General features: G+C 36.5%; 2 protein-coding genes across 2 annotated transcripts; one reads left to right on the plus strand and one right to left on the minus strand.

Moving 5' to 3' along the window:
• Positions 1-2,442: 2,442 nt before the first annotated feature.
• Positions 2,443-6,671, plus strand: LOC127510058 (gastrula zinc finger protein XlCGF52.1-like). Its single transcript, XM_051889573.1, has 4 exons — positions 2,443-2,532; positions 4,090-5,227; positions 5,365-5,462; positions 5,553-6,671. Exons 1-4 carry the CDS (start codon positions 2,475-2,477, stop codon positions 5,579-5,581), a joined length of 1,323 nt encoding a protein of 440 aa, XP_051745533.1. The 5' UTR covers positions 2,443-2,474; the 3' UTR covers positions 5,582-6,671.
• Positions 6,672-9,465: 2,794 nt separating this feature from the next.
• LOC127509916 (zinc finger protein OZF-like) lies at positions 9,466-14,908 on the minus strand. Its single transcript, XM_051889270.1, has 2 exons — positions 14,681-14,908; positions 9,466-12,084 (listed from the first exon to the last, which is right to left on the minus strand). The coding sequence occupies exons 1-2, from the start codon at positions 14,802-14,804 to the stop codon at positions 10,595-10,597; spliced, it is 1,614 nt and encodes a 537-aa protein (XP_051745230.1). The 5' UTR covers positions 14,805-14,908; the 3' UTR covers positions 9,466-10,594.
• Between the last annotated feature and the right edge of the window lie 58 nt (positions 14,909-14,966).

Here is a 14,966-nt window from a genome sequence, read left to right on the forward strand (position 1 = left end):
ACATTCATCAGATCATTATACAGATTCATAAATTTGACACCTTTTTTGTTTTTAATCTTTTTTAGTGTTATAATTAAATAGTTAAGGTCACAGAGAAAGTGGTTTAATTTGGGCAATGTTGAAGAAAATTTACATTTATGAATGTAATATTTTGCCACTAAAATAACTAAATTTCCTATATATTCTATATTTTGTTTACAATGTGAAAAATAACAGAATATATCACACATAGTTAAATCAATGACCAAATTAATTAAAAATACTTTTGCAAGGAAGCATTAAATTTCTTCGCAAACCTTCCATCAATTGGCCTTTTTGTTCTACACCTTCACCATTACACTGACTCAGTTGATTAAGTAAACAAATTAGATTTCGAAGCCAAAAAATTTTACAGATCGGACCAAAATTCTTTAACAAGGGGGCATTTGAAGAAAAGATCAATTGACTCAATACTAGACTTACAAAAATTACAATTCAAACTAGTGTTACTAAATTTAGAAATAATTTCATTAGTGGGGTATATATTGTGCAAAATTTTTAAATGTAGTTCTTTAACTTTGACTCAAATGTTTCTAAACTTAAAACGCCCGTTTGCATTTGTATTGCTTTACCACTTACACAATTATTTTAAGTATATATCATTTATTTACAATACGCATGGTTTTTAATTATATTTTTGGGGGGGGACAGCACTCAGATGGTCCTAACTAGTGTTAACAAGATTTTAATAATCTATTAGTAAATGTTGAAATAAGATTAGATTAGATGGAAAAGATTAATAAATGCTGTAAGTGCAGTTCATTATTAGTTCATGTTAACTAATGTAGTTAACTAATGTTAACTAATGAACCTTACTGTAAACTTACCAATAATTGTAATATATTCATTGAATTGGGTGCATCTAAAAGGAGAGTAAACAGTGCGCAAAGTTTCATGCAAGCTGTTGAGGTGAATGCAGGTAAAAACAAATCTCTCCAGTCAGACAGAAATAAAATGTTGGCAGAGATAACATTATATAAGATGGTGAATAATTAAAGTTATAAGTTAAGCTCGTTGTCGAGCACATTAAGTGTATGGTATTTGTTGTGTTTCTATTTTTGTATTCTTTTGTTTATTTTTGCATAAGTCTTTTGACAGTTGAGCTGCATTTCATGTCTGATCGGGGTGTCTTTTCATGTGTCTCCAGGTATGATGTACTAATGTTTGAACAAGGTTATGTTTTTCTGTGTTCTAAAAACAAGTAAGAGACTGAGCTCATTATGGAAAAGCTGGTTTATTGCAAGTTAAATCAGAAGTTTCATGCAAGCTGTTGAGTTGAATGTTTTGTGACAGTACAGACATGAAATGCAGCTCATTCGGTGTCTTTTCTTTTTCATGTGAGTAAACGAATCAGAGGGGTTACGCTAAACCTCACTCCCCTGATCTCAAGACGAGATCTAGCGACCGATGCTAGAGGCTGCAGTCTTTAGCCTGGTAACACACACACAGACATTTGGGTTGTATTGCTCTGGAACAGTGCTGTAAATAAATCTTAACCACTGTTTCCTAATTGCATCCACTTTCGGAAGGCCAAATAAAGCAATAACAACCACTCGACAAAATGGCTACTGACAACTGAAGCCACTCCTCCATTTGGGCAGCATTATGCAAATATTTCCACTGAGTAACTTAGGTATGTGAGGGAGAATTCGATCGATGTGTTTTAGCTAGGTCTGGATCTGCCTTCTCTTTTAGGTGGAATAAATATTTTTTGTGGGAGACTTTGTAACTTTGCACATCTTATACATGCTCAAATAGCACAAAATACATGTACAATTTTATTCTTCTTGTTGAATGAGCTGCTGAAAACACTCTTTATTTCATGTCAATAGTTCCTGTTTTCACCTCATTTATTATGCTGATGTATTCAGATCTGCTGTAAATTGACACTTAAAGCTAATTTCATTGGTGTCAACAGACTGAGGGGATTTGTTGGCTACAGATATGTACATTTATTTCTGTCATGATGCTTTCAACTGTTTTTCTGGCCATTATTAATATTCGGAAGAATTTACATTACAATTTTTTTCATTATTTTATGTATTTCTACATGTCTGCTTATAATTTAATAAAGAAGCAGAATAATGTCAGGCTTAGAAATGAAATACATTTGTGAATTAGCATCAGTTACTTTACAATAGACAGATATAAATGCTTAGATGTGTCAATTAGTAACAAAACAAACTCAGTAACTGATATATTTGTGATTTTGGCAGATCAGCTCCTCCCACAAAAGAATTCATCATCAGTGAAGCCCCTCCCACAACAGTCACATCCTCGGTGAAGCTCCTCCCACAACAATCACATCATGAGTGAAGCTCCTCCCACAGCAGTTCATCAATAAATGCTGGAATATTCCCATCAGACGAGCATCAGAGCATCAGGAAGAGCTGAAATCTGCAAAGACTGAGTTTATTAAAGAGGACAGTGAGAACATGAGTGATCCAGAACCCTGCAGAATGAAACACATTGAAGATACTGAAGAACAAAGAGGTTGGTGTTTATTCTTCATTCATTCATGATGCTGAACAACATTCGTGTTAGAAAGATTCAAGCACTTCTGCACATTTAGATGAATAAAAATGTGATTTTTTGTATTTATCAATAAACAGTAAAGAGCAAACTGTCCAGGTTTGTAAGCATAACTTAAGCAAAAGCTGACTTATAGTTACTGGTAAAGCTGTATTTCTCATAAATTATCATAGTAGATTATTTTTCTTACAATAACTTTGGTAAGAGGGTTGGTGAATATTGTCAGCACTCAAGAAGTACACTAGACATTGAGTATGTGAAATTTCTATAGACACTGTAAAGTTGAAGAGGAAAGCAAAGAAATTAGCTGCACATTCACATGTGATGGAATAGGAGTCAATGGATACATTGGAAATTCAGAAAAGAAAATGGAGACGATGTATCTTAGCAGGATTCTTCATTGAGAATCTGCTGTGTGACGCTGCAGTCAAAGTTCAACTATAGCCATGTTTTATTGTAGTTTATTTACATTTTACGGGGTCAGAGTTTAGAGATAGAGACAAAGCACAAATGCAGTGGAGTTACATGCCCCAGACTCTAGAGTTTCACAAGTCCTGTCCAATCTGCATAACTATTCAAAGAACGGGAGAGGGGCTCCACAAGACATTAAAGACAATAGGTGAGAGTCTCTGTAATCTGACTCATTTGGTTTACAATGAAGAAATTAGAACCCTCATGAGAGAGACTTTGCTTAACAGAATCTTTCATCAGTGGCCTGTTGCACAAAGCAGGTTTCAGTTTCTACCCAGGTAAGTTCAAGATTAGTTTGAGCAAACTCTGGTTTTTCAGGTTTATGAAGGTGGATTGTTTTTTAGCGAGGTTTGTTGCTATGGTAACTGACGCTACATGGCTAACCTGCTCCGAAGCAGGTTTTATTCTGGGTTAGAGATCACAAACCGAAACTTGACCAATCAGCTGTGAGTAAAGTGACATGTATCTGATGCAATAAAGCCACTCCTCCTGTATCTCTCGCTCCAAATTAAATCAGTTTATAGTGGAAACATTTTAGAGACAAAATTGCTCAACATTTGCTGTTAATTATTCATTATATTTATATTAAATAAATTAAAATTCTGAATAATTCATAACATATTCATATAATTAGGCCGATTATATTAATTGACAATATTAAACTTTGCTTTTAAATTAAAATAAATATAATACATGCATAATATAAGCTTTTAAACAGATTAAGCTTACATGTATTCTTTTGAGCTCTTTGTGTAACTATATTAATTATTTGGTCTATTTGTTTGATTCACATGCATTGATAAAGTCAGATATTTAGATAGTCAGATATTTAACATGTCTCACTACAGAAACATGGGATTTGTGCTTATGTTTTAAAAATAAAAACTGGAAGATCACTGAACATCAGTCATGCAAAGTTTCAGGGATGTATAAGAGAAACGCATACAAATAGTATAGGCTTTTTGTCACTTATTTCATTTCACTTTATGTTTCTCTCTTTTCATTATTTTGATGTTGCAATTTAACATTTTTTTCCTTTCATTTCAGACCTGATGGAAGAGAGTGAAGAACTGAGTGAAGTGGAGGAGAAACATCATGACAAACCTGGAGAAAAACCTTTGAGTCGCTCAAAGAATAAAAAGACATTTTTAAAGAAAAAAAGAGCAAAGAAATCTTTCACCTGCACTCAGTGTGGAAAGAGTTTCCCATATGAGAAATATCTTGAGATTCACATGAGAGTTCATACTGGAGAAAAACCGTTTACATGCACTCAGTGCGGGAAGAGTTACATGCGATCATCACACCTTAACAGGCACATGATGATCCACAACGGAGAGAAGCCGTTCACATGTGATCAATGTGGAAAGAGTTTCTCAGAAAAACGAAATCTTGAAATTCACACAAGAATTCATACCGGAGAGAATCCGTTCACATGTAATCAGTGTGGAAAGAGTTTCTCAGAAAAACGAAATCTTGAAATTCACACAAGAATTCATACTGGAGAGAAGCCGTTCACATGTGATCAGTGTGGGAAAAAATTTCTTAGAGCATCAGTCCTGAAGAGACACCTGACAGTTCATATGAAGGAGAAGCCACATTCATGTTCTGTGTGTGGAAAGAGTTTTTCACATCCTAAAAAACTGAAAGAACATCAGAAAATTCATACTGATGTGAGAGAGTACATGTGCTTTGGGTGTGAGAAGACTTTTACTACAGCAAACTGTTTAAAACAGCACCAGAGAATTCACACTGGAGAAAAACCTTACAAGTGTTCACACTGTGACAAGAGATTCAATCGGTCAGGAAGCCTGAAAGCACATGAGATGATCCACACTGGAGAAAAACCTTTCAAGTGTTCGTACTGCAACAAGAGCTTCAGTCTGTCATCACATCTGAAAAGACATGAGACAATCCACACCGGAGAGAAACCTTACAAGTGTTCCCACTGTGACAAGAGATTTAATCTGTCATCATGTCTGAAAAGACACGAGATGATCCACACTGGAGAGAAGCCACACACGTGTGATCAGTGTGGAAAGAGTTTTGCTTTTAAAAGCTACCTTAGGCTACACATGAGGACCCATGCAGTGCATAAAATATATCACTGCTATCTATGTGGGGAGAATTTTCCACAGTTATCTTCTTTATTCACTCATACGAAGAACAATCACAGTCTGAAGTCACGGTAAGTAGTTTATCTTTATGATCTGACAAACATCATTCGTTGTGGCTATTAGAAATCAACTTCCACAGAAGAGACGGAGAAATTTTGTTGGTTGATGATCATGTCTGTTGGAAACAAAACTTGTTTGTTTTTGGCAGAACTACCAAAAAGCATCTGGAAGAAGAGGACAGTGGGAACATGAGTGATCCAGGACCCTGCAGAATGAAACACACTGAAGATACTGAAGAACAAAGAGGTTGGTGTTTATTCTTCATTCATTCATCACTTTTTTATTTCACATTTGTCTCTCATTTGAAATCTCACATGATTTAATGTTTCTTTTTAGACCTGATGGACGTGAACAAGAAAGGTTAAAACAGAAGCTAAAAAATCTGTCACCTGCCCTCAGTGTCAAAAACTATTCACATGTAAATCAAGCCTTAAGAATCACATGATGATCCACATCGGAGAGAAACCTTACACCTGTGATCAGTGCGGGAAGAGTTTCTCATTTAAAGGACACTTTAAGAGACACATGCGGATGCACAGTGGAGACAGACCATACACCTGTGATCAGTGTGGGAATAGTTTCCCATGTAAACGAAACCTTAGGATTCACATGAGGATCCACACCGGAGAGAGACCTTACACCTGTGATCAATGCGGGAAGAGTTTCACTCAGTCTTCCACTCTGAAATCACATCTGGCCATTCATTCTGAAGAAACACCATTTAACTGTGGTCAGTGCGGTAAACGGTTTAACTGGGCATCAGACCTGAAGAAACACCTGAAGATTCACACAAAGGAGAAGATTCATTCGTAATATTAGAGCAGAGAAAAAACATGGTGCTATATGTTGAAACCTTGGAAACACATGGAAGGATTCACACTAGAGAGAAACACATCAGAGTTTGATCAATGATCTAGTCTACGGTCTCGATCACAGTAACTAGATCATCTTCAGATCCAGCAGTGACAGCAACAGTGACACGATAAAGCATCTCTTCCATAGAAATCTGTCCTAATCAGCTGCAGCGAAAGACACGACAAAGAAACATCATCCAAAGTCGTCAAAGTTCACCTTCAGGAGTTTGTGTCAGTGTTCTTAATGGATTTGTATCATTCAGTTCTCTTTCATGAAGGAAAGCAGGAGTTTTTTTTTTTTTGTTTTTTTTTTTAAATAACTGTCATATTTCAGGGAGCTAAAGAGATCATAAGACGTGAATCTGATTTGAACTGATTCTTCATTATTTTTCATTAGAACATATAGTTTCTCTTCCACTTCTACTTTTCCATGCAAATGCGAGATATACTTTAATTTATCTTTGAAACTGGACACTTTGCTTCTCTTCTTTTCTTGAGATGCTTTGGCTCTTAGAAGTCAGTAAAGAGAAGGATCTGTGTCATTCATTTTTGTGTTTTCTTCAGATAATGATTAATTAAACTCAAAACTCATTTTATCAACTGCTCATTGTTATTGTCCTTTTTTTTCTGAAAGCAATGAAGTTGCCTCTTATTCTTTTGTTTCTTTTCAATTTAAAGATGCCCTAGAACCCTATTTCACAAGATGAAATATAAGTCTAAGGTGTCCCCTGAATGTGTCTGTGAAGTTTCAGCTCAAAATACCCCATAGATTTTTTTATTATTCAATGTTTTAACTGCCTATTTTGGGGCATAATTAAAAATGCGCCGATTCTGTGCGTGTCCCCTGTAAATGGTCGCGCTCCGCGCCCCCAAGCTCGCGACTCTATAACACATTGCATAAACAAAGTTCACACAACTAATATAACCCTCAAAATGGATCTTTACAAAGTCTTCGTCATGCAGCATCCCAGCTCATGTAAGTATAGTATTTATTTGGATGTTTACATTTGATTCTGAGTGAGTTTGATAGTAGCCTATGTGTGGCTAACGGGCTAAAGCTAACATTACACACTGTTGGAGAGATTTATAAAGAATGAAGTTGTGTTTATGAATTATACAGACTGCAAGTGTTTAAAAATGAAAATAACGACATGGCTCTACAGTAAGAAACAATGTTAAGTTTAACCACATTTAACAGTACATTAGCAACATGCTAACGAAACATTTAGAAAGACAATTTACAAATATCACTAAAAATATCATGTTATCATGGATCATGTCAGTTATTATTGCTCCATCTGCCATTTTTCACTATTGTTCTTGCTTGCTTACCTGCATAAAGTCTGTTGATTCGGCTGTGCAGCTCCAGACGTTAATACTGGCTTGTCTAATGCCTTGAACATGGGCTGGCATATGCAAATATTGGGGGCGTACATATTAAGGATCCCGACTGTTGCGTCACAGTCTGTGTTATGTTGAGATTCGTCTGTTTTTCAGTGGTCTTTTGCAAAAATCAAATTTACATAAGAAGGAGGAAACAATGCTCTAAAACTCTAATTATTTAACTATGCCAAGGTAAATTCAATTTTAAATTATAGAACACCTTTAAAGGTTCTTTATGTAAGAATGACAGCTAATGGTTGAAATTAGTACTGCAGTCGAAATTCAAAATATAGTTTGCCCCGCCCCCTCTTCCTCAGACTTGATGCTCACGCGGGTTGCCAGTTCGAAGACGGGTGCAAGCATTGCATGACATTGGAAGGCAAGGAGACTTACACGCTGTAAGATAATAAATTGATTTATTGATTTATGATGAGTTGATATCGTGTTTTAATATGCTCCCGATCATAGAGATTTTTAGATGGAGGCTGAGGCTTTTAGGTTGGGTATTATTTGTGATATCTTACCCAGTTTGTCGAGTTAATTTCGTATGTCACACATCAATCTGCCTCCAACTCGAAAAAGCATTAACATTGCTTGTATTTTAATGCATTGTATTTTTAGGGATTTCATTTTTATGGGCTAAAATTCAACATGATTGTATATTTAAGCTGTGAATATTTCAATACAAAACTTTCAGATTTCACTTCCAAAATATTCATTCTGTTTAAAAATACAACCTATAATATTCAGCAGGCAATTTTCTGTCCATTTCATTACGCATTCACAAATTCAGTGATTCAATTTTAAACATTTCACATCAGGGAACTGCAGGAAAAGCAGTTGAGTGCCGAGCATAATCTCCATCTGCTGTTAGTCGACCTCACCAGCAGGTGGTGCAAGCATGCGTTGATGAAGAGCAGTTCAATTATTTTTGAAATACTTATCACTTATAAACTTACTTTGTTTGAGCATAAAGATATTTGCTTACACCACACACACACTACAGTAAATGTTATACAGACAGAGTCTGATGCTCATCTAATTCTGGACAAGCCCCCCCCATTTAATGACCAGCCAATCAGATCCACACTATATATACTTATAAAATGGTTAGTTCCTGTCCTTGATTCTGATTGGTGAATAGCTGATGACCGCTTCACCCAATGGTTCTGTGTATCACTACACAACACCCTTAGCAACCACTCTTAGCAACGTAAACTGTTCTGAATTTATATCGTTCATCAAAGCTTACTGTATTATGTAGAGGAGTATTGTGAGAAAGGTTGAGTGAGCGAGTTTATTATCTGCTTTCAGATTTAGCATTTTCCTTCAGGTCAGTCAGATGTTCATAATAAAAAGTCTGTTTAAATGTCTGATGTATTATCCTGTTCTTTTAACAGTTAAGGGGTTTTCCCGTGACTGACAGCGCTAGTCAAAGCATTTGTCAGTTGCGTCTTGTTCCGTGTTCACAACAATTCAGTCTTTTCAATATAAAAGTCTTCGCTACTGACTGACACACTCATAAAGACAGTCTTTGTCGCCATCTAATGGCATATAATGTAACTTCTGTTGTGGTCAGGGACTATTTTTTCCAGCGGAAGGAAAGCTTTTAGTGAATTTACTTAAAGTTTACTTCATGAAAGTTGCATAGATACATATTTTTGGCTTTAATTTTTTGTGGTAACCGTTTTATAAAAGCAATAAGGTACTTGAAGCTAGTGCTGTATCCTGAATAAATCAGACTTCAGCAGAGCATCTCGTACCTTATTACTTACATTCATGAACACCTGTTGAGGTACTGATGCATAAGATGTGGGAATGAGAAAATACAATTTAAAAAAATAAAATGCATAAATATTAGGTAGATACAGTATGTTGTCTTCATTATATTTGTTTATATTAGTAAACTGCTGGTTTTATATTTAAAATCTTAACTGTTCCGGTGTTTTGATGGTTTTGTGAGAATCACCCCAATATAGTTCACAAGGGAAAGTTCAGAAACGGACAAAGAGAGTTTTTTCAGTAATGTCTTTATATTCTTTCCCCTCAGAAGTGCTCTGAACAGTCTAAACAGCTCCACAGGCATGAACAGATTAAAGGGATAGTTCACCCAAAAATGAAAATTATCTCACGATTTACTCACCCTCAAGACATCCTAGTTTTGTTTTTTTTTTAAATGGATTCATCCATAATAAATATAATCCATACGGCTCCAGAGGGTTAATAAAGGATTTCTGACAAGAAAAATATCAATATATAAAACTTTATAAATTGAAATTACTACCTTCTGGCGCAATACTGTGCAAGCTGACTTTCGCCAAATGACTTGATAGATGTAGGACAGGAGTATCGTAAGCTTAGACGCCTCTCGTGGTTCAAACAAACAGAGCTGTGCAACAAACTCAAGCTCCTCTTCTCAAGGATATTTTTAATTCATCTGAAAGAAGATCATATACACCTAGGATGGTAAATCGTGGGATAAAATAACGACTTTTCAACAATATAGTGATGAGCCGATTTCAAAACACTGCTTCGGAGCTTTACGAATCGAATCAGTGATTCGGAACTAAAAAAAGTCACCTGATTTCAGCAGTTTAGCCATTTGATAGGAGAACCGAATCACTGATTTGATTCGTAAAGCTCCGAAGCAGTGTTTTGAAATCGGCCCATCACTATATTGTTGAAAAGTCACTATTTTGTTTTTTTGGTGCTCAAAAAGTATTTGTTGCTTTATAATATTAAGGTAGAACCACTGAACTCACATGGACTATTTTAAATATGTTTTTAGTACCTTTATGGATCTTGAGATTTGATGGCATTAGTGGATTTAATCAAAATATCTTAGTTTGCGTTCTGAAGAACAACAAAAGTCTTACAGGTATAGAACTACATGAGGGTGAGTAATAAATGACATTATTTTTATTTTTGGGTGAACTAACCCTTTAAGGATAACCCTGAAACGCCTTTGCTGCACACAGTGCCATCACCTTGAAAACAGTCCTTTATATGTCATACTGGTTTCTGGCAATATTTCACCACAGCAGCATAGGCAGCGTCTCAATGTTCGCCAACACTACACCACATCTGTTTTTAGTGTGTCGCAGTAGAGAAGCTGAATGACAAAACCTCTTCCCACACTGATCACGTTTGCGACTCTTCTCCAGCGTGAGTCCTCTCGTGTCTTCTTAGATTTCCTGATCGCCTGAATCTCTTGTCACAGTGTGAACACTTGTAAGTTTCTTCTCCAGCGTGAGTCCGCTCATGTTTTTTCAGATATTCTGACAGACTGAATCTCTTGTCACAGTGTGAACACTTGTAAGGTTTTTCTCCAGTGTGGATCATCTCATGTCTTTTCAGAGTTCCTGACCGATTGAAGCTCTTGTCACAGTACGAACACTTGTAAGGTTTCTCTCCAGTGTGAATTCTTTGGTGCCGTTTCAATCCGGAAGATGTAGTAAAGGTCATCCCACAATCAAAGCACATCTGATCCTTCACACCGCTGTGACTTTTCTGGTGTACTTTTAAAGCACTCATCTGAGCAAAACTCTTTCCACACAAAGAGCACATGTGAGGCTTCTCCTTCGTATGGACACTCAGGTGGATCTTTAGGGTTGATGATGAAATGAATGATTTACCGCACTGATCACAGTTAAACGGTCTCTCTCCAGAGTGAGAACGCAGATGTAATTTAAGAGTGTTTGCATATGTGAAGCTCTTCCCGCACTGATCACATGTGTGCAGTTTCTCTCCAGTGTGGATTTTCATGTGTGTCTTAAGTGTTCCTTTTTCTTGAAAACTTTTCCCACATTGATCACACGTGTGCGGCTTCTCTCCAGTGTGGATCTTCTCGTGTGATTTCAGATGTCCGGACAAAGTGAATCTCTTGTTACAGCGTGAACACTTGTAAGGTTTTTCTCCAGTGTGGATCCTCTGGTGCTGTTTCAATATGGAAGATGTAATAAAGGTCTTCCCACAATCAAAACACATATAATCCTTCACAACACTGTGTCTTTTCTGGTGCATTTTAAAATAATCCAGGTGTGAAAAACTCTTTCCACACAGAGAACACATGTGAGGCTTCTCCTTTGAATGGACTTTCATGTGGATCTTCAGGTGTTCTGCTCTATAAAATGTTTTACCGCACTGATCACACTTAAATGGTCTTTCTCTAGAGTGAGAGCACAGATATAGTTTAAGACAGTTTGCTTGTGCAAAATTATTTCCACACTGATCACACGTGTGCGGCTTCTCTCTGCTGTGTATCGCCTCATGTCTTTTCAGATGTGATGACCGACTGAATCTCTTTTCACAGTGTGAACACTTGTAAGGTTTCTCTCCAGTGTGGATCCTCTGGTGCTGCTTCAATACGTGAGCTGCAGTAAAAGTACTCCCACACTGATCACATGTGAACGGCCTCTCGCCACTATGAACTCTCGTGTGACGTTTAAGATTTTGTTTGTTTGGGAATCTTTTTCCACACTGAGGGCAAATAAAATTTTTCTTGGCTCTTCTTCTCAGTACAAATTTTCTTTCAGTCTGTGAGCAACTTGAAGATTTTTCTTCAGTTTTGACATGATGTTTCTCCTCCACTTCATTTAATTCTTCACTCTCCTCATTATCTTTTATCAGGTCTATAATGAAAGAAAAAAAAAAAAGTAATTTGAAGTAATTTGAATTTGAATCTCATTACCATACATGTAATTAAGATGTCACATGTAAATCATTAGAGCTGCACGATTCTGGTTAAATTGAGTAACATGATTTTTTTTTTGTTTCAAACAGAGATCACAATTCTCCCACGATTCTGAACAGAGGGACACACAGAGGGATTTGATGACATTTCAACAATTTTAAATCCATTTAAAACATGATTTTTTTTAAAAAAAATGTATAGATAGTAGAGGTTGGAATATCGATACACTATCTGAAAATGAACTATCGCAATAGTTATATAGCTGTATCGATATTTCCTCACAGCTCTATTTTGGAATCCGTTTTCAAAAGTTTGCATTTTCAGGCTCCTAAAATGTTGTTGTCATGTAAATCAATGGCCAATACATAAAAAGTTTTCCATTTTTAGTTGAAAACGGTGTCATGTAAACAGCCCCTTAGGAATGAGATTGCGTGGGTTTGAATCCAGGTCGCAATCTTTTAACGATTAATCATGCAGCTCTACTAAATACACAGAGGAATGTCTAAATACATAATGCACACATGTTATTTGTGGGTAAACAAAGAGTAGAACGATAATTAATTATCCTTAATTAATTAGCAATTGTTATCTAACTATAAAGTTCAAAAAAGTTCTATATTTAAAAAGAACAGAGTGTCTATTTACACTAAGTGCAAATAGCATCGCTTGTTGGCAAACACTATTCACATTAGCTCCGCCCCCCAATGTCTGGTTGGGTCACTCAACTTTTAAAGTCGGCATGAAATCAAAATTGACCCTATTTACTTTGTTGGTGCATATTACTAGTTTTATGGTGAACAATTAATCCGTGCAAGTGAATACACTGAAAAAAAATTGTTTGTCAAAATCTGAAAAGTTACTTCCGGTCTGGAATGGCGTTCCTTCTCAGAAGACGTCGGCTTGGGTTGAAAACGCTTAAACCACTCCCCTCCAACCGTTAGGCCGTGTGTCCACCAAAGTGTTTTTTTCGGCTGCTAGCGTAGTTTTTCAATTGTTGCCGCGTTTTTTAAACGCCAGGAGCGTAACGAGGCCTTTTTCACGCTCAACCGCTGAGAGCTCGGCGTTTTTTACTGGTCGCCTCGAGTTAAAGAATGTTCAACTTTAAGTAAAACGCTGCGCTCATCACTGTCACTTTTTAGCCAGCCGTCCAATCAGAGTGAAGGAGGGGCGGGACAGATACAACACCGACCAACTGTCACAACATTCTTGCTGTACAACAACATCAACAAGCAGAGAGCGGAAACAAAATGGATGAGAAATTAATATTGCTGGTCTCCGAACATACATAGCAAGTATTCTACATTGTGTCGACATTTTTAGTCTGAAACAAATCAGTTTTTGCAGTTACCTGCAAAATCAGTTATAAGTAACAGTGCCGCGGATATTCCGTATCATAGCAACAAAGCGTCTCAACTGAAAAAAACCGCTGCGCAGCTGAAGCGCTTTCAAGCGCTCACAGATAGGCGTTTTAAGCAGAGCGCCTAGCGTTTTCAGCTGGCTAAAAACGCTTTGGTGGACACTATGAGCGAGAGATAGGGAGGAGAGGAGGCACGCTAAAATAAAACCCTGCTCTCTATTCAATATTTCACTTGGAAATACGTCACACCACTGGAAAAAAAAGTCGTTTGCAACTTCCGGTTCACGGGGACTTTAAAAAAAAAACGCAGGGAACGTCTTCAGTGGCACAGCAGTAGCGCGTGAGACACGCAAGGCTGGCTTTTAACGCGATCGACGAAGAATCGAATCCGCCTTTTGCCAAGCTGGCATTTATTTTCAATAAAAATTTTCAATAAGTGTTTAATAATATTAAAAGTGTTTATTTGGTAGGGTTTTTGGGAAGGTGTGGGGAGGGTTTTTATTCTCCCAATAAGGCAGCATCCATTTAATAAGTTTAATAAATATAATCATTTACACGTTATGATATTATTGCATCCTGTTAATGTACAAAATACTGAGGTGCAAATGGTTTCTGCCAGTATAAAGTAGGCTATAGATAGCATTAATATTTACTCTTATTGAAAAGAACTGATAGCCTACTTTAACATGGCGTAAATAGAATCTATTGCTATTTGCTCTTATAGCATCTATTGAGCAGACTTTAAAGACCTACAGAAAATAAAGTGAAAGATTAAGTAACAGCAGCACACGATTATAATAAATAGAACTTTATCATGCATTGGTGTCAACGCTAATGTTATTGTTATAGCTAACGTTATCTATTCTGTATGCAGAAGAACATATTCATACAGATTTGTAATGACATGAGGGTAAGTAAATGACTGAACAATTCCTTTAGTACATTTATAAACAGAAAACAACTCAAAGAGGTTGCAGACAATTCAATCATCTTTGCCATTATTTATTTTAATAAAATTTACCTGTAATTTTGACACTAACATATAGCATTTTGGTTCAGTTACTTTCATTTTTTCCTACTGAACATATTTTACATTTATTAAGTATAACGACTGGCAAGTTTTATAACCTTAGCGTTTCACAGCATCATTAATGACAAATCGAGAATAAACACCAACCTCTTGGTTCTTCATTATCTTCTTGCTTCACTCTGCAGGGTTCTGGATCACTCATGTTCTCGCTGTAATCTTCAGTAAACTCTGTCTTTACAGACTTCAGCTCTCCCTGCTGCTCTGAATGCATGGATGTACTTGTAAATTGTGATCGTTTTAAAAAACTGATGCTTCAAAAACGCTGCAAATCTTTGGTTTTGAAACAGCAGTTCAGAGCTCGTCTCTTCCTCTTCGTGTTTTGGGAAACCAACGTAAAATGTGCATTTCCGTCACCTAGTGGTCTGGAGTGTGG

The sequence above is a fragment of the Ctenopharyngodon idella genome, chromosome 3 (genome assembly GCF_019924925.1).
Source record: "Ctenopharyngodon idella isolate HZGC_01 chromosome 3, HZGC01, whole genome shotgun sequence".
Classification (NCBI taxonomy): domain Eukaryota; kingdom Metazoa; phylum Chordata; class Actinopteri; order Cypriniformes; family Xenocyprididae; genus Ctenopharyngodon; species Ctenopharyngodon idella.